The following is a 22,539-nucleotide window of genomic DNA, read 5'->3' on the forward strand; positions in this document are numbered from 1 at the left end:
CACCATGTAGGTTTTCTATCATCTTTAATGAGCATTCTTGTTTGCTGATGACACCTAAATATTAGATTGATGTTGATCAGAAGATACAAATGGGGATTTGAAATTATCCATTCTAAAAACAAATGTAATATACCCACAAATCTATCAAATGTGAAATAAACATCGGTCTGAAGGTTATTGCTTGTGCTTCTAACTGGTATGAGTTTGACTCAGATGTTTCCTTCAGTATTACCCTGGTAAAGTGGGAGAAGATCTCACCACAGGAATGTGAAGTGCAAACTGGTCACCTTTGCCCCCAGAGAACACACAGGTCACTTGACTAGTATCTGTATGTAAAAGTAAATTCAGACAGCCATACAAAATGAAATCAGCAGTGGAGATCTTACAAATATAATCAAGTTGTACAAGTCCACTTTGTGCCGATTGGTGTCAGCAGTGCCTCGGACGTCTGCTTTTCATTTAAGTGTCTGTCTTTAAACGGAGGACAGTACTGACTACTGAACCACTCATTAATGACGTATTGGTGTTCCAGTTCTCCTTTAGGATGACAGCATACAATGAGAGCATGGCCGTGACTGGAGACAGCCCTCTCGAAGACAAAGGCTATTGTGTGTGCCAGGGCAGTGACATCTCTGGGAAACCTTGAGGACCACAACAAACAAGGATATGTGGTCTTTGCACCTCCTTGAACAAAGTGACATGTTCAGCTGAGGTCTGCTGGCAGTTAGGGTTCACAAAAATTCTTCAGGGTGGGTTATTCTTTCATAAATTCACAAATGGATGGGGAACAACAACAAAAGAGCACTTTCATTTTCTACATGGAAGTGCTCTGCTGGTAAAACTGTACAAATATCTCAGTCGAAACCTTTACATACATCACTTCCGTAATCAATGTGTTCTCATTCTCTGTAACCATCTCAATGTCATACCCTATCCTCATAACCATCTTTTCTCTTTTAAATCCATCTCTAATCACTTTTCCAAACCTTTCATGGAAATCCCACATTCACCACCAAAGCATATTTCAATTTCATGTCACCTTACCAAAACAGCTTTTTGTTAAGCAGTGCCATCAATACTATCCCATACAACCCGTATCTTCATAAACCCATTTGAATCCAGTTAAATAAAGCACACACATATGTACATCTAAATATAAACAAAACACCATCCCATTACATAAATATATTGAGAATCAGATTAGAATATAAAACTTATTTAAAGAGCAAATATAAAGAGGCACACGGTAGTTACGACCAAAGTGAATGGTAATTTGCCCTGAGATGAGGAAATGGAATGAACAGAGGAGTAAGACTGAATAAACTCACCTTCATACACAGACAATCTGTTATGATTCCCAAATCTACCCGACTCCCATTAAACTTAAGGCTTCCTAGCCATAAAAAAAAACCACAGTAGCTTTTTAATACCAATTAAAGGAATGCAGATTAAATTACTTCAGTAAATATCAGGAAATACATTGTGTTCAAGTTACACAAAAATAACATGTAATGCAAAACAACTTTTTCCAGTTGAGTAAGCAAATTAAATACCCAGATGATAAATAGTTAAATGCTTCAGTCACAGTTCCCCTAAGCAAATGACTCAAGAGGAACTGAAAACATTTGAAGAAAGACATTCGAGTAAGCATGGGTGGGGTGTGGTGTTTACTGTCCATGAGTCACCTTTTTACAGAACCCTCTTAAATCTCTATTACTGTGGAATTGTAAATCAGAGGAAGAGTTGGGGTTAACAGTAAACTGTAAATGTTATAGACAGACACCAGTGTGACTTGCTGGCTTACTAATTATGCAGGCCAGGGCTTGGTACTGTGCATAGACAACCTGTCTAAGATGACATCATACTGTGCTTTGAGATGTGGCGTGCTGGAGAGCAAGATAAGGGAATGTCACAATGTCACAGAATATAATGTGCGCAAGCCATGGCCTGAAGCTTGTTTGACAGTAGGGAGGTAATGTACAGCTTGGGTCAGGCAAACAAGGACATAGTGTGAGGACGTACTTTACTTTCACTTCCTCAAAGTCTGATTTAGCCCATATCTGCACAGTTCAGTGTTCTGTCGAATGATTTTAGCACAAAATACTAAGAACACTGACGACCACTTACTGGCCTGGCAAAAATGGTCAAGTAATAATTTGTTGACTATTTAAATGTCTCCTTTAAAAGTTACTTGTGGCAAAACAGTATTGCATAAATTTCCCTTGAGATATATCTGGCCTCATTCTTTAAATTCAGGGACAAAATATACCTGACAAAACAAAGACACTAGAAATGACCAAATCAGCTCACAATAAAATAGAATACTAATCTTAAATCAATGCATTATTTAGAAACACGAACTACACAGAAACAGTGACAAATTGACGTTAGATCACAAAGGAAGCTGGCTATCTTTGGTTTGGCTGGGCGCTCTTGGATACTGGCGAGCAGTAGAACAGAACAGAAGCGCTCTTGGGTAGGTGACACTTGCCGGCAGGTTCCTTGCTGCATAAAACCAATAAAAGCAAAATAGGAGCTTGTGGGAGGGGTGCGCCTGAGTCGCTCTTTCCCCCTCAGAAGTCCCCGTCTCCACCATTGGTGGTGGCAGGTGTCTCCTCCTCAAAGCGAAACCTCTTGGCCTGGGTGTGGGGTGAGTCCAAGGTGAAGTTCTCCTTGTCCTCTGGGTCCTCGGCTGGGGCAGCCCACTTGGTACCGCTGCTCCTCTCACGGGGGGTTTGTGGCAGGACAGGCTCGGTACTTGGGTATTGATGCTGCTGCCACAGCCAGGGGTGGGTCATGCAGTCGGCTGCACTGGGCCGGTCCCTGTGTGGAGAGGGTGAAGAGGGACCAAGGTCAAAACCAATTATTAGAAATGAAAAGCACAAAAGCATTTGCTCCAATGCTTCCTGTCAGTAGCAGTGATTTAACCATTAGAATTCCCTGAACCTTTACTGGCTGGTGATAGTCCCACTTACTCTGGAGTTTTGACCAGCAGCTTGCGGATGAAGTCGACAGCGAGCTCCGACACCCTGGAGAAGGCCTCTTGGCTATAGTCCACGTTGACCTGGGACACGTTCAGGTACGTCTCCTGCTTGTCATCCCCTGCAAATGGAGACTCACCCGTCACCAGCATGTAGGCAATCACTCCGACACTCCTGAAGAACACATAACACACACCCAGAATACAGTTAGTACAAATGCGTCAGAGGGTGCACACATGTGTTGACCTGCAAACATACATACTTCACACAAGTGCCTTAGGCAGGCACGGACATAAATCCACAGTCATTGTGTTAATATTGATGACTCACCACAAGTCAGTTGCCGTTGTAATAGGCTCATAGTTCAGGATCTCTGGAGCTAAGGTGAGAAAAGGGAGAACGAGAGAGGCCATATGATTACATCACAACATTGTTATTGTAGAATGTCAGACTTAATTGCAGCTGGTTGAAGGAACATTGGAGGCATGTTACATGGACGTTGCCTTACCCACGTACTCGGGCGTGCCCAAGATCTCTCGAAGCTCTCCGACCATGCCCAGTTTGCGTGCCAGGCCAAAGTCCACAATCTTTATGTCCCCCAGCGGTGCCAGGCTGGTTAGAAGGATGTTCTGGGGCTGAAAGAAAGAGGGAGGGATTGGGTGAGTAGTCCAAAAGGGTAACAAAGTTGTGCAGAGTCATAATACAGCTGTCATAATACAGCTGTATACAGCAGGTCCAGTCATTCACAATACTTCATGCATGAGATTGTGATCGCAGCAAAGATATTCATCTTTACATCACCACTTGCATAAGAGAGCAAATAGGGTTGAGAGGTGTATTTTAGGTGTATGTACATATGTTTGTATGTGCACAGTGCACTTCTGCTTATATACAGTGCCTTGCGAAAGTATTCGGCCCCCTTGAACTTTGCGACCTTTTGCCACATTTCAGGCTTCAAACATAAAGATATAAAACTGTATTTTTTTGTGAAGAATCAACAACAAGTGGGACACAATCATGAAGTGGAACGACATTTATTGGATATTTCAAACTTTTTTAACAAATCAAAAACTGAAAAATTGGGCGTGCAAAATTATTCAGCCCCTTTACTTTCAGTGCAGCAAACTCTCTCCAGAAGTTCAGTGAGGATCTCTGAATGATCCAATGTTGACCTAAATGACTAATGATGATAAATACAATCCACCTGTGTGTAATCAAGTCTCCGTATAAATGCACCTGCACTGTGATAGTCTCAGAGGTCCGTTAAAAGCGCAGAGAGCATCATGAAGAACAAGGAACACACCAGGCAGGTCCGAGATACTGTTGTGAAGAAGTTTAAAGCCGGATTTGGATACAAAAAGCTTTAAAGCTTTAAACATCCCAAGGAGCACTGTGCAAGCGATAATATTGAAATGGAAGGAGTATCAGACCACTGCAAATCTACCAAGACCTGGCCGTCCCTCTAAACTTTCAGCTCATACAAGGAGAAGACTGATCAGAGATGCAGCCAAGAGGCCCATGATCACTCTGGATGAACTGCAGAGATCTACAGCTGAGGTGGGAGACTGTCCATAGGACAACAATCAGTCGTTTATTGCACAAATCTGGCCTTTATGGAAGAGTGGCAAGAAGAAAGACATTTCTTAAAGATATCCATAAAAAGTGTTGTTTAAAGTTTGCCACAAGCCACCTGGGAGACACACCAAACATGTGGAAGAAGGTGCTCTGGTCAGATGAAACCAAAATTGAACTTTTTGGCAACAATGTCACCCTGAACACACCATCCCCACTGTCAAACATGGTGGTGGCAGCATCATGGTTTGGGCCTGCTTTTCTTCAGCAGGGACAGGGAAGATGGTTAAAATTGATGGGAAGATGGATGGAGCCAAATACAGGACCATTCTGGAAGAAAACCTGATGGAGTCTGCAAAAGACCTGAGACTGGGACGGAGATTTGTCTTCCAACAAGACAATGATCCAAAACATAAAGCAAAATCTACAATGGAATGGTTCAAAAATAAACATATCCAGGTGTTAGAATGGCCAAGTCAAAGTCCAGACCAGAATCCAATCGAGAATCTGTGGAAAGAACTGAAAACTGCTGTTCACAAATGCTCTCCATCCAACCTCACTGAGCTCGAGCTGTTTTGCAAGGAGGAATGGGAAAAAATGTCAGTCTCTCGATGTGCAAAACTGATAGAGACATACCCCAAGCGACTTACAGCTGTAATCGCAGCAAAAGGTGGCGCTACAAAGTATTAACTTAAGGGGGCTGAATAATTTTGCACGCCCAATTTTTCAGTTTTTGATTTGTTAAAAAAGTTTCAAATATCCAATAAATGTCGTTCCACTTCATGATTGTGTCCCACTTGTTGTTGATTCTTCACAAAAAAATACAGTTTTATATCTTTATGTTTGAAGCCTGAAATGTGGCAAAAGGTCGCAAAGTTCAAGGGGGCCGAATACTTTCGCAAGGCACTGTATATTAAGAGGTGTGGAGGGATAGACCTTGAGGTCCAGGTGCACCACGCTGGTCTGGTGGAGGAGGTGGACGCCCTCCAGCGTCTGTCTGATCAGCCGTGTGATTTGGCCCTCTGGGAGCAGCTCATCACAGTCACAGTGGTCAAAGATCTCACCCCCCGCCGCACTGTCACACAGAGAGAGAGAGTGTCACAGTGTCTAACACAAACTATCATAAAACTTTGTTGCATGATTGCATCCATAAAACCTAGGTGGTTGAGACTCAGCTGAGTGTATAAGCTTGTTTCATATAATTTCAGGTCAGGCAACAGATAATTGGGTATTTCCAATGGAATAGCCTTCCCCTTTCAGTTCTAAAAGGCACTTTGCTTTCAGGGCAGGATTAGAAAGGCTTTTCTCAAAACTCAATGAAACAAACAGGGAGGGTGGAAACATGTCTATTGACTCTCAGAATACACAAGAGTGCTAAGGGTGGGGTTTCCCTTTATCTACTTCCCCAGTGTCAGATGAACTTGTAGATATCATTTTTATGTCTGTCTCCGGTATTAAGAAATATAGAGGTAGATTTGCGAGCCAATGCTAACTAACGTTAGCGCATGACTGGAAGTCTATGGGTATCGCGCTAATTAGTAACTTTCTTCAAACTGCACGCAGAGAAATAATAGTATCAACGAGTTCATCGGACTCCAGGGAAGTAGATAACGGGCCTCATTGGCAAAATCCATAAGTGTCCCTTTAAGCACAGAATGTGGATTGCAGCCCATCTGCATTCTTCATTCTACTTTCTGTTTTGTTGGATTCAGTGTAAATTAGTACTGATTCCAATGAAGTTCAAGGCATAATCACACATACTGTCTCAGATATGAGAAACTTTCTTAAATAGCCTCTGTACAGTACAAAGATAGGTTTACATTTAAAAAAAAAATAGAAACATACATAAATAGCGGATTTGAAAGATGGGTTAAGGACTTGACAGATGTAATGGAGGAAGCTGATGGGGTGGATGTGTGAACAACAAACCTTTAAAATTGCTACTGATTGAACTGATAGCATTGAGTGCAATCTAAAAGTTGGCCATAACTCACTATTCCAGCAGCAGGATGATGTCGTGGTCTGTCTCATAGGCAGCGTGCAGGTTAACCACGCGAGGGTTGTTGCGGGCCGCCTCCAGCACACCCATCTCGTGCACCACCTCGGCCCGGCAGTCTCGGCCCCGCCGCCGCTTCCGAAGGAACTTGGCGGCAAACACCTTCCCTGTGGACCTCTCCACGCACCGCTTCACCACCGCAAATTTCCCCCTGGCACAGAGGACGAAGGGAGGGCCGAGTCATTCATCACACACTATCTGGGTCATTTTAGTCTACGCTGAAGGAGACAACTGTTACAATATGACATCAGTTAATATTTACATTTAGACAAACATTACATTTTGCTTTGGATAAATGTGTCTGCATATATTATTTATCCAGAGTGACTTATAGTCAACAACCACGGTGCACTGCCAACCAAACCGTACTGTGGCGGCTTTGATATTTTTTTCTCACATTGTCTTGTCAAGCACCGTTATAGCAACTAGGTGGATGCATAACCCGGCCAGCCTAGTAAGCCTATAGCTTGGTTTAGTAGTGTGAAAAGGGTTCAAATGAGGCCACTCCATACCCACACCCTACTATAACAAGTTGTGGTAATCAGGGTCTGAAATGAACACCTGCCACATGCAGATAGACATCTTACCCGCCAATGCCAAAATCAATTTCACCTGCCACCTTAGCATTTGCAGTGAAATAACTACTGTAATAGCTGTTTTCAAAGTATTTGTTTCATAGTTGTTAAATGAATTGCTCAAATAGTCGAATCCTATATAGACCATCGCACCTTTCGTTGCAACACTGCCTAGCTGGGGGATGTGCGCACATGAAGAGCTAAGTGAAAGATAGTCTAATTTACTTGAAACGAAAGTCTACTGAAGTGAGACATTGCCCTTGTGTTTCTTGGCTCTTTACATTGTTTTGTTCACAAGTTAGGTTGTTTTTCAATGTTTGCGTTTCAACTGCTAAGGAAAAGACAATGCTACAATGCTAGCCAGCTATCTCACAGGCACAAACATAACTCGAGTTGCATTACTACTTAATCTCCTGTGCGTAAAGGGGCAGGTGAAAATGGTCTCATAGTTTGGTTAAAAGACTATGGTCACAAAAAATGAAATTAAACAATATACCACATTCCTTATTACTAGTAATACATTTATTGTTTTAGAAACATTACAAAGCATGCTCATCTGCCTTTTTGGTGTTTTGCTATAATTCCTGCTGAAAAAAAATATTTAAAAAAATCTGAGTGGCTGGTAGATTTTTCAGCTACTTTGTCTTGCTCACATTGATGTAGAGGTTGTTGTCGTCGCTGCTGACCTCCCAATAGACCAGGCCTGGGAAATTCCAGTCCTCTGGGCCTGATTGGCATCACACTGAAGATCATGATTAGTTGATTATTGGAGGCAGGTGTGTTAGCTGGGTCAAAAGATTGGGGTCAATCAGGCCCCCGAGGACTGGAGAAGCCCAGGCCTGCTATAGGCTATCTCATCGTTGTCGGTGATCAGGCCTACTACTGTTGTGTCACCAGCAAACGACATGATGGTGTTGGAGTCGTGCCTGGCAATGCAGTCGTGGGTGAACAGGGAGTACAGGAGGGGATTAAGCATGCACCCGAGGGGCCCTCGTATTGAGAATCAGCACGGTAAATGTATTGTTGCTTACCCTTACCACCTGGGGGCGGCCCGTCACGAAGTCCAGGATCCAGTTGTGGAAGGAAGTGTTTAGTCCAAGGGAGCTTAGCTTAGGGATGAGCTTTGTGGGCACTATGGTATTGAACGCTGAGCTGTAGTCAATGAATAGCAATCTCATATAGGTGTTATTTTGTCCAGGTGGGAAAGGGCAGTGTGGAGTGCAATAGAGATTGCATCATCTGTGGATCTGTTGGGGCAGTACGTGAATTGGAGTGGGTCTAGGGTTTCCGGGATGATGGTATTGGTGAGACATGACCAGGCTTTCAAAGCAAGTCATGGCTACCAACATGAGTGCTACGGGGCTGTAGTCATTTAGGCAGGTTACGTTCGCTTTCTTGGGCACAGGGACTATGGTTGTCTCCTTGAAACATGTAGGTATTACAGACTCGGTCAGGGAGAGGTTGAAAATGTCAGTGAAGTCACTTGCCAGATGGTCCGCGCATGCTTTAAGTACACATCCTGGTAATCGTCTGGCCCCGTAGCCTAGTGAATGTTGACCTGTTTGAAGATCTTACTCACATTGGCTACGGCGAGCGTGATCAGTCGTCTGGGACAACTGGTGCTCTCATGCATGCTTCAGGGTTGCTTGCCTCGAAACCAGCATAAAAAACATTTAGCCCATCTGGAAGGCTCGTGTCACTGGGCAGCTAGTGGCTGGGTTCCCTTTGCATTCCGTAATCGATTTTAAGCCCTGCATCCGACGAGCGTCAGAGTAGTTCTAGTAGGATTCAATCTTAGTCCTGTATTGACGCTTTGCCTGTTTGATGGTTCGTCTGAGGGCATAGCTCTAGCCTGTAGCTCGGGACGTTGTCATCAACGCACTTATTGATGAAGCCAGTGACTGATGTGGTATACGCCTCAATGCCATTGGATGAATTCCAGAACATATTCCAGTCTGTGCTAGCAAAACAGACCTGTAGCATAGCATCCGCATCTGACATCTTCTGTATTGAGCGAGTCACTGGTACTTCCTGCTTCAGTTTTGGCTTGCAAGTAGGAATCAGGAGGATAGACTTATGGTCAGATTTGCCAAATGGAGGGCGAGGGAGATTTGTATGCGTCTCTGTGTGTGGAGTAAAGGTGGTCTAGAGTTTTTTTTCACTCTGGTTGCACGTGACATTCTGGTCAAACAGATATGTTTGACTGCATTAAAGTCCCCGACCACTAGGAGCGCCGCTTATGGATGAGCATTTTCTTGTTTGCTTATGGCATTAAACAGCTCATTGAGTGAGATCTTAGTACCAGCATCGGTATGTAGTGATAAATACACAGCTACGAAAAATATAGATGAAAACTATCCTGGTAGATAGGGTGGTCTACAGCTTATCATGAGGTACTCTACTTCAGGTGAGCAATACCTAGAGACTTCCTTAATATTAAATATCGTGCAGCAGCTGTTATTGACAAATAGACACATCCCATCACCCATCTTACCAGACGCAGAATTTCTGTCCCGCCGACTGTATATTATCCATGTCGTCATTCAGCCACGACTCGGTGAAACATAATATATGAATTAATGTCCCGTTGGTAGGACAGTCTCAAAAATGGTAGGTAGGACAGTCTCAAAATGGTTGAGGCGGGTTATCCACTTGCTGAAAAATTCTCACAAGGCACTCCGATTGCCTCCACGTGTACCTCTGTCTTTTCTTCAATCAAATGATAGGGATTTTGGCTTGGTCTTGGAGAAAGAGTATATCCTTCACGTCGGACTCATTATATAAAAAAAAAAATCTTCATCCAGTTTGAGGTGAGTAATAGCTGTTCTGATACCCAGAAGCTCTTTTTGGTCATTAGCAGCAACAGGTACAGTACCAGTCCAACGTTTGGACACACCTAAGAAACATAAGGTTTCTTTAAGTTAATCTTTCATTTTAAATGGAGAAAAGCACTGTCTACTGATAGAATGACTGTTTGTGAATTCTCATCCACGTGAAGTGCAACTAAAGCACAAAATGAAGGTTGATACCGAGCAGAAATTACAAGAGGCATTTTAGATCTGTTTTCTCCTGCGTCAAAAACACAGAATTCTACATTAATTAGCAAGTAAAAATGACTGCTTGAGTTATCTAAGCAAGTGGCTGAATTAATAAGGTGACAGGGAATCATATAGTGTTCGCTTTCTGCAGTGTTTGAAAATGAGTTCTGTACAGCTGCCACTGCTTGATTTCCTTGCGTTTTTATCCTCTCTGTTCTCGGCCTGTCTGCTCCTCTCTGACCAAAACAGGTACACATGCTGCTCCAGAGCCAGTACTATTCTTCCTTCACACAAGCATGTGTCAAAATTTTGTTCATTCGCACAATGTCTCTCGTTCACATTTGCTTGTATATGTCCAAACTAACCAAAAATTATATCCGGTAGCTAATACTGATATGTATAACTGCCTGTCATTGCAATTAGTTTATTTTCGTTTGTGCTCACTAGCCTATTTAGCTAGCAGCCTTTATGGAAATTCTCTATTCATTTTGTTAGCATTCTGGTAATAGATGCCCAATGGGCTTTGTGTTTTTTGGGCACCCCCTTGTGTACTAAAATGGTAATACCGTAAATCCCGGGATGAGAGAAGGACGGTATAACAATATGAAAATCTGCATACTGCCCAAACCTAGTTTGTACTGTAAATTAACATTGAATTGACAATTTCACAATCTAGGGAAAACTCAAATTGCCACCCTGTACACACACACACAAACAGGAAGAAGACCATTTTAGTCTATTTCCTCTTTCTCTGTGGCTGAGCTCAAGTCTAGTTTCCACACGTCCTTGCTTCCTTCGTCCTGCATTGCACTAGTAAGATGAGACACCAGGGATGGGATGTACCCTAGGCCATTCATTGACGCTCACTTCAGACTACAATACTTCTACTTAAAGCTATTATGTCACTCACATCTAAGTTACCTGTAATTAAATAATGATACATAAATTCATCTTTCTCCAAATGCTGGATTTTAACCCACAGCAGCCAATCCACCAGTCACTCTGATCTTAACTCCAACCCACCGATGTCCACAGATTAACCCATCTTTCCCAGTATAATGCAATTTTTCTATTTTCTTTTGCAATATATTCCTACATTTTACTATAGGACTCATAGAAGAGTCCTGGACCTACCTATTTGTACTATTTCTACAAATATACCCTAAAAATAAATACTTTACCCAAGAGTATAATGATATTTCCAATTGACCCATTGTGGTTTTTCAGAACCCCTAACAATACAGTTTGCAGGTCCATCTGAATCCTGATATAACAACCATTCCTAGACTTGACTTCAAAAGCGAGCCACCGATGGACAGTACCATAAAATGTTCTATTGATTCTGTTTCCTCGTGCACAAGGCTGACTGTTCAATGTCCCATATATTGAGCACTCCTTTGTATTAAGTGTTTTATATAATAGCTTAAATGGAAATTGGATTGTGTGAATTGTGTCATATGTCAGTTCAGACCCGATACCAAGGTATTGGGACATCAAAAACCTTATACGGTATTGCTGTCAAATATTTTTACTGTAAGACATGGATACATTTTTGGATTTATACTAATCATTGAGCCATTAGATTTTTCAATGGGTGGCAGATAAAATTGGAATAGGCATTTCCTTAGACTAATTATTTTATTTATTTTGTGGCAAAGCCGTGATGAGTTAACATAGGTGTGCAGTTGTCACACAACGCCACCAATGTCTCAAGTTGAGGGATCGTGCAATTGGCATGCTGACTGCAGGAATGTCCACCGGAGCTGTTCCCAGAGAATTGAATGTTAATTTATCTATCATAAAGGCGCCTCCAATGTCGATTTAGAGAATTTGGCAGTACGTCCAACCGGCCTCACAACCGCAGACCACGTGTAACCACACCAGCCCAGGACCTCCACATCCAGCTTCTTCACCCGAGGGATCATCCGAGACAAGCCACCCAGACAGCTGATGAAACTGAATAGTACTTGTCTCTGTAATAAAACCCTTTTGTGAGAAAAAAACGTATTCTAATTGGCTGGGCCTGGCTGCGCCCATGCCCAGTCATGTGAAATCCATAGATTGGGGGCAAATTTATTTAATTCAATTGACCGCTTTTCTTGTAACCTCAGTAAAATTGTTGAAATTGTTGCATGTTGTGTTTATATTTTTGTTCAGTATATTCAATCAAAGTTGCAAGATCGCTGAACTTTTCAAGGGATATGAACACCAAGCATATCGACTTCACCATCTGCCCATTTAAAATCGGGAGACCACATGACAATTTAAAGTTTATCTTTTAGAGGCCAATCTGCAATATACACTTAACATAGTCAGGTTATAGTCCAGAGAAACTCGAGAAATTATCCAAGTCCTCAATGAGGCCCTTCAAGGTTTAACTCAAGAGAAAACTTTAAGCATCGGCGTACATTGATACTTGTCTCTAAACCCTTATTTTTTTGCCCCTTGATGTTATCATTAGATCTGATTTTTAAAGAAAACAATTGAATGGCCATAATAGGTATGGTGACATAGCCAACCTTGTTTTACACCTCTTAACAATTCAAAGTACCCAGAAATAGTTCCTTGTATGGCAGCTCTAGCAGGGCAGAGATTGTACAAACTGACTTGTTGGAAAGGTGGCATCCTATGGTGTCACGTTGAAAGTCACTGAGCTCTTCAGTATGGGCCCTTCTACTACTTGTTCGTCTATGGAGATTGCATGACGGTGTGCTCGATTTTATACACCTGTCAGCAACGGGTGTGGCCGCAATAGCCGAATCCACATACTTTTGGCCATGTAGTGTAGCCTATAAGCTGGGGAGCATTTTTTTTTTTTGTCCAGATCATAGCAATCATGTCCTATTCCCTCGTCAGTTCATTACTTAAATAAATGGATTATGGCTATAGACTACCAATTAATGAGTTGTCATTAAGCTGCATAGCCAATTGTCATTAAAGTGTTATTCATTTAGACAGATTGCCCGAGTGGTGCTGTGATTGTCTTTTCAATTAGGCCTGTAAGTGAAGGGATTTACAACACATACCCTTCTTTTGTATCTGATGTGGTGGGGTGTAAATGTCCATCTTTCACCTCATTTCAGTAGGCTTAGTCGAGTATTGCATCTGTCGTACATCATCTGTTAAAAAGCTGTCCTAACCTATACAGTTCATTCATTGCTATTTCTACCATTCTATATCCAGGAACCCGATTTATTTAGCTGATTTCAGTGTGATGTCTCTTCCCTGCCATTTGACCCATAGTTGTGTGGGGTACACCAGAGAAAACAGGACTCATTTTTCCCCATAGCTTTTTCTTTATAGCTTTTTCATGTAGAGGGCTCTGCTCATGTCGGCGTTGATATAGATCCGATGGCCCCATACATCAAAAGGTCTGACTCCTGACTTTTTGGCTTTGATGGCCAGTCAGAACTTTATCTTTGTTCCTATAGTTAAGGGACTTGGCGATGATGCCCCTTGGTTTACTGATCGTGTCCCCTCTCGGGTCACCTGTTGGATGTGCTCGTTTGTTATGGGAGCCTGTGTAAAATTCTCCTGGCCCAGTAGTTGTGGTATTACCTTTTCCAGGAATTCTTCCATTCCCGTTATTCCACAGCATTCAGGGAAACCTAAGAAAATTAAGATTTGAACAGCGACTGAAGTCCTCCATCCCATTGAATCTTTCAGTAAGCCACCTAACGTATTTTTGTTCAGAATCTGGAGATTCTCACGTGCATTGAAAATAAGAATTTCTTAACTGACTTGCCTAGATAAATAAAGGTTAAAAAAATTGGCCTAGTAACAAACAACCTGGTGACTTGACAGTAGGTCTAAGCAAATTTGATTGGCACAGGAAGAAAGGAAAAGGGTCTGCTACTCATGAGGTAGGATTCAAATATTCAACTGTATAAAAAATATAAATCTTTATGTGGCTCCTTACATGCATGTACAATGGATTCGAAAAGTTTTCAAACCCCTTGACTTTTTCCACTGTGTTACGTTAGCCTAATTGATTAATTGACAAAACCCCATAATGACAAAGCATAAACAGTTATCATTTTAGCAAATGTATTAAATCAAAACTGAAATATCACGTTCACATAAGCATTCAGACCCTTTACTCAATATCTTGTTGAAGCACCTTTGGCAGCAATTATAGCCAAGAGTCTTCTTGAGTATGACACCACAAGCTTGGCACACCTGTATTTGGGGAGTATCTCCCATTCTACTCTGCATATGCTCTCAAGCGCTGTCAGGTTGGATGTGGAGCATCACAGCACAGCTATTTTCAGAGATTTTCGATCAGGTTCAAGTCCGGGCTCTGGCTGGGCCACTCAAGGACATTCAGAAACTTGCCTTGAAGCCACTCCTGCGTTGTCTTGGCTGTGTGCTTAGGGTCGTTGTCCTGTTGGAAGGTGAACCTTCACCCCAGTCTGAGGTCCTGAGCGCTCTGGAGAAGGATTTCATCAAGGATCTCTCTCTGTACTTTGCCCCGTTCATCTTTCCTCTTGATCCGGACTTGTCTCCCAGTCCCTGCTGCTGAAAAACATCCCCACAGCATGATGCTGCAACCAACATGCTTCACCGTAGGGATGGTGCTAGGTTTCCTCCAGACGTGAAGCTTGGCATTCAGGCCAAAGAGTTCAATCTTGGTTTCATCAGACCAGAGAATATTGTTTCTCATGGTCAGAGAGTCCTTTAAGTGCCATTTGGCAAACTCCAAGAGGGCGGTCATGTGCCTTTTACTGAGGAGTGGCTTCAGTCTGGCCTCTCTATCATAAAGGCCTGATTGGTGGAGTGCTTGTTGTCCTACTGGAAGGTTCTCCCATCTCCACATAGGAACTCTGGAGCGCTGTCAGAGTGACCATCGGGTTCTTGGTCACCTCCCTGACCAAGGCCCTTCTCCCCCGATTGCTCAGTTTGGCCAGGCGGCCAAGCTCTAGAAAGTCTTAGTTGTTCCGAAATTTCTTCCATTTAAGAATGGAGGCCATTCTGTTCTTGGGGACCTTCAATGCTGCAGACATTTTTTGGTACCCTTCCCCACATCTGTGCCAACACAATCCTGTCTTGGAGCTCTACGGTGAATTCCTTCGACCTCATGGCTTGGTTTTCACTCTGACATGCACGGTCAACTGTGGGACCTTATATGTGAACGACCGGCTTCAATTATTATTATAAAAAATGAATTTTTTAATCCGTCTTACATAGCAAACTTTGATATTGCGTTTTTTACATGGGATAAAAGTAGACTCAGAGCTACAAAATTGTACATCATACACTACAGTTGAGGAACAAAGTGGAAAGTAATTATGCGTTAATAGTGAATCTTGTAAACTCACGTTTGAGAAAATGGTCTTTGAATGTTTTGAAACTACTATTGGAGAGCCCTTCTTTGTCTACACCCATTCAACATTGTTCACACCCTCTTAAGCTTTAGCCCCACCCATCTCTTTAAGGGTTCATCCGAATGTACTAACAGCAGCAGTCAAGCATCCAAGCTAACTTGCTAGCTACTTCCAGACATCTAAGTGAGAGACAACAGCTCACTGAACATTACTCGCCCTAGCAGAGCTGGTTAGGCTATTATGTTATTCAGAGCGTTGGTGACTGCAACTGTGCTGTCAGATTGTCCATTTGTAAATTCAGAATGTTTCGCATTCAGAGAGCACACTGGACGCTCTGGCCGATGAGTCGGGTTGATCCGAACGTTCTGACCTCAACTGCAGTCAAGCACCCAAGCTAACTGCCCCATATTGGCTAGCTACTTCCAGACACATAATGAGAGAACACCCCACTCTGACCATTTGACTCACCCTATAGCAATGCTGGTTATGCTGTGTTCATGTTTTCCAGGGGGTTGGTGACCAACTCTGCTGCTGGCAACAATTTAATTATGCTATTTTTCCTATGCAGCATTCTATTTATTATACAGTGAACAGAGTGAGGTTCAATTAAATATTTGTTGTATTGAATAGAAGAGTGAATCAGTTTGTGTAGCATAACGTTTAGAAAATGGGAACAAGCGGGTGGGCGAACAGGGCGCTAGGCTACTCAGTAAAGTGATACTTCGCCTGGTATCATATCATTATTAAATGTTGGTATCGTGACAACACTAATTTAGATGGAAAAGTAAAAACAAATAAACAGTTCTACAACTGTTCAACAAAGTGCCTGCACTGCCACAAAAACCTTTTTATTATATTGCATTGAGTATATCAAACATTAGGAACACCTTACTAATATAAATTTGCAGCCCCCTCCCCCCTTTTCCCTAAAAACAGCCTCAATTGGTTGGGCATGGACTCTGCAAGTTCTCGTAAGCGTTCAACAAGGATGCTGGCCCATGTTGACTCCAACGCAGCCCAGAGTTGTCCTTTAGGTGGTGGACCATTCTTGATACACACAGGAAACTGTTGAGCATGAAAAACCCAGCAGCGTTGCAGTTCTTGACACAGACCGGTGTGCCTGGCACCTACTACCATACCCCGTTTAAAGGCACTGAAATAGTTTGTCTTTCCCATTCACCCATTGAATGGCGCACATACACAATCCATGTTTTAATCGTCTCAAGGGTTGAAAATCCTTATTTTAACATGTCTCCTCCCCTTCATCTCTACACTGATTGAAGTGGATTTAACAAGTGACATCAATAAGGGATCATAGCTTTTACCTGAATTCACCTGGTCAATCTGTCATGGAAGGAGTAGAGAAGTTCAGATCTCTATGCTGATATTTGTTTACAAGGAGTACATGATGTATTCCTAAATAGAAATGTAGAAGCATACAAATAAATCAAAGAGAACAATTAAAGTATTTCAGTTTTACTGATAAGGAACAGCTCAAAGTTCATGAATAAAAATGTTTTTGGAGTGATCCATGGTCAATGAAGCACAATGTACCCTTAAAAAATGTCACTTGCCCATTTAAGGGATGACCGTTACCACGGTAACTGGGCACTGTCTTGTCTGTGAAGAAAAAAAATCTGATAGCATCTTAGCAGCAGACAGTTGCAGCAAACTCAAACTACCTAGCTTGTGAACAAAACAATATAACTGGCCAAGAAACACAACAGTAGTCATACTTTAGTAGCCTTTCTTGTCAATTCGACCATCTTCATGTGGTCTTTGGATTGAATGTTTGCATATCCAAATGCTCAGTGTGACCACCCGCCAACGTGGCTGGGTGAAAAAGGCATTCTTACCCACAAATGACAAAATCTACCTGCATTTGGCAGGTGTTCACTGGAAGACAAAGGAGGCCACCTGTACTAATTACCTATCTAGCCTGCTTCAAACACCCGTGTGTAACAGAAGAAAGCTGCCAGAAATGTGTTGTAACTGAAATACTGTTGGCTGCAACTGTGATGAAGCCGGCTAAAACAGTGCACAGTAAGTGTTTTGATGTGATATGAAAGTAAAGGGCTTTATGCTTCTAGAACTGTATCGCAACTAATAATCAATTCATGTCTGTGTTTGGCTGTTTTGTCTTCCAGAGCCAGTCTACCTCTGAAAATACCTTAAGGTCTTTGGAACATAAGGAGTAACGGTCGGACTGCCTTCACTCCTTAAGAGTACATTCTTGGGCTAGGGTGTACCTAGTAATGGGTCCTTTATGGTAGGCAACACATGTTAGGTTTGGGACAGGCACACATACAGCACTTATAGTCACATATCTTTGTGAGGATAGGTCACAAAGATGAGGCTATCTACTTACAAAAGGACTGAGGTCATCCTGTTTGAATATGGAACAAAAAATGTAAAGTTCGGATTTTCCTGAAATTTGATAACAGAAATTATATTGGGAGAAAATCCTTAACCCACAAATCTGTTTGTAGATAGGCCTACTACAATTGCATTTACAGTGTGATAAGCATCAAGGTTCCACATAAAAAAAAGTACACAGCTGCACCATTGAGAGCATCTCGACTGGCTGCATCACTGCTTGGTACAGCAACTTCTTGGCATCACTGGGGCCGAGCTCCCTGCCATCCATGTCCTCTATACCAGGCGGTGTCAGAGGAAGGCCCCAAAAAAATGTCAAAAGACTCCGGCCACCCAAGACCACCCAAGACTGTTCTATCTGCTACCACACGGCAAGCATTAGCGATGCGCCAAGTCTGGAACCAACAGGACCCTGAACAGCTTCTACCCTCAAGCCATAAGACTGCTAAATAGCTAACCAATGGTTAGCCAGACTATCTGCATTGCCCCTTTTTGCACTAACTCTTTTGACTAACTCTTTTGACTCATCACATTTGTTGCTGTTACTGTTCATTATCTATCCTGTTGCCTAGTCACTTTATACCTACTTACAGTATATTTTTACATTTAACTAGGCAAGTGAGTTAAGAACAAATTCTTATTTACAATGACGACCTACACCAGCCAAACTCGGACAACGCTGGGCCGGTTTTCGCTGCCCTATGGGACTCCCAATCACGGCCGGTTGTGATACAGCCTGAATATGAACCAGGGTGTCTGTAGCCTCAAGCCCTGAGATGCAGCAAAATATACACACATACATATATACACCTACATACAGTGCCTTGCGAAAGTATTCGGCCCCCTTGAACTTTGCGACCTTTTGCCATATTTCAGGCTTCAAACATAAAGATATAAAACTGTATTTTTTTGTGAAGAATCAACAACAAGTGGGACACAATCATGAAGTGGAACGACATTTATTGGATATTTGAAACTTTTTTAACAAATCAAAAACTGAAAAATTGGGCGTGCAAAATTATTCAGCCCCTTTAAGTTAATACTTTGTAGCGCCACCTTTTGCTGCGATTACAGCTGTAAGTCGCTTGGGGTATGTCTCTCTCAGTTTTGCACATCGAGAGACGGGAAAAAATTTCAATTCCTCCTTGCAAAACAGCTCGAGCTCAGTGAGGTTGGATGGAGAGCATTTGTGAACAGCAGTTTTCAGTTCTTTCCACAGATTCTCGATTGGATTCAGGTCTGGACTTTGACTTGGCCATTCTAACACCTGGATATGTTTATTTTTGAACCATTCCATTGTAGATTTTGCTTTATGTTTTGGATCATTGTCTTGTCGGAAGACAAATCTCCGTCCCAGTCTCAGGTCTTTTGCAGACTCCATCAGGTTTTCTTCCAGAATGGTCCTGTATTTGGCTCCATCCATCTTCCCATCAATTTTAACCATCTTCCCTGTCCCTGCTGAAGAAAAGCAGGCCCAAACCATGATGCTGCCACCACCATGTTTGACAGTGGGGATGGTGTGTTCAGCTGTGTTGCTTTTACGCCAAACATAACGTTTTGCATTGTTGCCAAAAAGTTCAATTTTGGTTTCATCTGACCAGAGCACCTTCTTCCACATGTTTGATGTGTCTCCCAGGTGGCTTGTGGCAAACTTTAAACGACACTTTTTATGGATATCTTTAAGAAATGGCTTTCTTGCCACTCTTCCATAAAGGCCAGATTTGTGCAATATACGACTGATTGTTGTCCTATGGACAGTCTCCCACCTCAGCTGTAGATCTCTGCAGTTCATCCAGAGTGATCATGGGCCTCTTGGCTGCATCTCTGATCAGTCTTCTCCTTGTATGAGCTGAAAGTTTAGAGGGACGGCCAGGTCTTGGTAGATTTGCAGTGGTCTGATACTCCTTCCATTTCAATATTATCGCTTGCACAGTGCTCCTTGGGATGTTTAAAGCTAAAGAGAGTTTGCTGCACTGAAAGTAAAGGGGCTGAATAATTTTGCACGCCCAATTTTCCAGTTTTTGATTTGTTAATAAAGTTTGAAATATCCAATAAATGTCGTTCCACTTCATGATTGTGTCCCACTTGTTGTTGATTCGTCAGGAAAAAAATACAGTTTTATATCTTTATGTTTGAAGCCTGAAATGTCGCAAAGTTCAAGGGGGCCGAATACTTTCGCAAGGCACTGTATATACATACACACACCTCAATTACCTCGTACCCCTGCACATGGACTTGGTACTGCTACCCCTTGTGTATTTATTCCTTATTTTATCACACACACAACCACCCCCCCTCTCTATGCATTGTTGGGAAGGGCCCGGAAATAAGCAGTTCACTGTTAGTATACTAAACCTGTTGTTTACGAAGCATGTAACAAATACAGTTAGATTTATAGTTGTTATAGCTAAATATGGTATCCAGCCTTGATAGGATGAGAGTAAGTATTAGCTCACTAACGTTAGCTCTCTCGGATGCAAAAGGCCAATGGAATGCATTGGAGTCATAACAAGAACTGAGAGAATGGGTTGATGGAATGAGAAAGTTTGAAAAGGGGACATTGTAACATTGGCTCACCTGCCCAACTCGCCAGTGATGTCATAAACACTGTCCATCGGTTCCGTATTGATATGGGTTTGAATTTCTCCAAATAGCCCAGTCGGTCCATTGCGGCCGTCAATCCGCCTGCGAGACATCGTTGTTGTTAGCCGGACTTCACTGTGGCAATAAATTAGCACCTGTCAAGCCGAATCAAGGCCGTAGACTATCTAGCCAGCTAGTAGCTAATGTGTTTAGCCAGTGCTAAACCAGTTAGCTGAAAGTTATTTAGTTAGCCAATGTTGTAACTATTAGCTGGATAGCTACATAGTAACGTTAACTAAGTTACTAGCTAATAGCTAGCTAGTTTGAGATGCTTTAGCTGTGGATAATAACTAGTTAGTAGTAGAACAGCAGGTTAGTTACTTGAAAGACAGGTCACGAAGAACAACGGCTACCGTTCGCTAGCTAGCTATCCATCTAAACAACCGTACTAGCTCCTTTTTACTTTTCTTTAATAGACAGCTAACTATACATCACGAATTGTCACTTATCGGGTTGATTGACAAACAACTTAAACTTTCCCTATTGACTGTGTTCATTAATAAGCGAGTTTAGTGCCTAGCTAGCATCTGGATAAAATCCTTCCTCCCGTTGATGTGAGCAACACGTCTTCAAATTTAGATTGCGACCAATCTCGTTCGGACGGTTTTGACATTTTGTCGCCTCGTTCTGCGCAGGCGCGACGTGTCTAAGTCTTTTCAACTTCATCTCAATTTTCATAATACAATAAATATTTTAACCCGTGCATCAGTAGTAACTTAATTTATACTTCTAACTTGACTGGGTGTTCATTTAAATCATTTGTTAGGTATTAACACATTTTTTGGAAAGGTTGTCAAAGAGACGGCTCGTCGACGTGAACCTGTGACCCCTGATGCCCTCTGGTGGTTATATTCAAAGTAAAACACTTTAGGTTACGACCGTAACCCCGGTTCTCTATAGTATGAGTGAGGTATTTTACTTGTGGGCTACGCCCCCAGCGTATTTGTCAGAAGCTTTTATTACACTACACCAGCCATGATTGACTGGACATCGGGACGTGTGCATCGGGGAAGGGTGTCTTCCTACCCTATAAAAAGGTCCCACACAGTGTCTGAGTAATTCAAAATTAGCAACAGCTCTTCCTCACTCATGCAAGGAGGGTGGTCTGGTGAAATACCTCACTCATACTATCAGAGAACCGGGGTTACGGTTGTAACCTAAAGTTAGCTTTTCAGTATTTGCAAAACCTAGAGACTTCCTTAGATTTCGTACACCAGCTGTTGTTTACAAATACACATATCTAATCTTACCAGAGGCGGCTGTTCTGTCCTGCCACAAAAGCGTAAACCTGTCTGCTGTTCGTTATTCATGTCGTCGTTCAGCCACGACTAGGTGAAACATAAAATATTACAGTTTTTAGTGTCCCAACTCGCTGGAATACTTAATGGTGCCAGAAGAGATGGCTGCCGTTTTACGGTCCCCTAACAAATTGTGCTATTGTGTGTGTCTTTTTTGTGTTATTTGTAACTTATTTTGTACATAAATGTTTCTGCCACCATCTCTTATGACCACAAGGTAAGCGTTACCGGAGCGCCAAGCCTAGTTCCAAAAGACTTCTTAACAGCTTTTACCCCCAAGCCAAAAGACTCCTGAATATCTAATCAAATAGCTACCCAGACTATTATTGATGATGAGGCTCTCGTGTTCAGATATCAGTAAGTGGACTGGAGGCAGGGCATGAAAGGGATAACTGAATCCAGGTTGTTTCGGTCATCCGTTTCGGGTAAAGTAGCTGCGTAATTGCGCACCCAACTCACTCAGGTGCTTCACTATATCACATTTGGCATTGTCCGCAAACTTGAGTTCATTTGCACACAAAAAATCGAATAAATGGATGGAAAGACCTGTGTGTTGTCCTTGTTAATGCAGACAGAGAAGAGCTCCAACTTCTCAATCATAGCTTCAATTTTGTCCCGCATATTGAATATACAGTGGGGCAAAAAGGTATTTAGTCAGCCACCAATTGTGCAAGTT

At 42.3% G+C, this 22,539-nt stretch overlaps 1 protein-coding gene across 3 annotated transcripts; it reads right to left on the reverse strand.

Moving 5' to 3' along the window:
* Positions 1–4: 4 nt before the first annotated feature.
* stk17b (serine/threonine kinase 17b (apoptosis-inducing)) lies at positions 5–21,195 on the reverse strand. 3 transcript variants are annotated; one of them, XM_021579277.2, is made up of 8 exons: positions 20,887–21,195; positions 20,500–20,607; positions 6,548–6,760; positions 5,490–5,628; positions 3,490–3,616; positions 3,312–3,360; positions 2,976–3,155; positions 5–2,823 (listed from the first exon to the last, which is right to left on the reverse strand). In XM_021579277.2, exons 2-8 carry the CDS (start codon positions 20,535–20,537, stop codon positions 2,574–2,576), a joined length of 996 nt encoding a protein of 331 aa, XP_021434952.1. In that variant the 5' UTR covers positions 20,538–20,607; positions 20,887–21,195; the 3' UTR covers positions 5–2,573. The 3 variants fall into 3 exon arrangements, with proteins under 3 accessions (XP_021434952.1, XP_021434951.1, XP_021434950.1); XM_021579276.2 differs by having other exon boundaries at positions 20,500–20,640; positions 20,887–21,185; XM_021579275.2 differs by having other exon boundaries at positions 20,500–21,185.
* Between the last annotated feature and the right edge of the window lie 1,344 nt (positions 21,196–22,539).

Source organism: Oncorhynchus mykiss, chromosome 22, assembly GCF_013265735.2.
Source record: "Oncorhynchus mykiss isolate Arlee chromosome 22, USDA_OmykA_1.1, whole genome shotgun sequence".
NCBI lineage: Eukaryota > Metazoa > Chordata > Actinopteri > Salmoniformes > Salmonidae > Oncorhynchus > Oncorhynchus mykiss.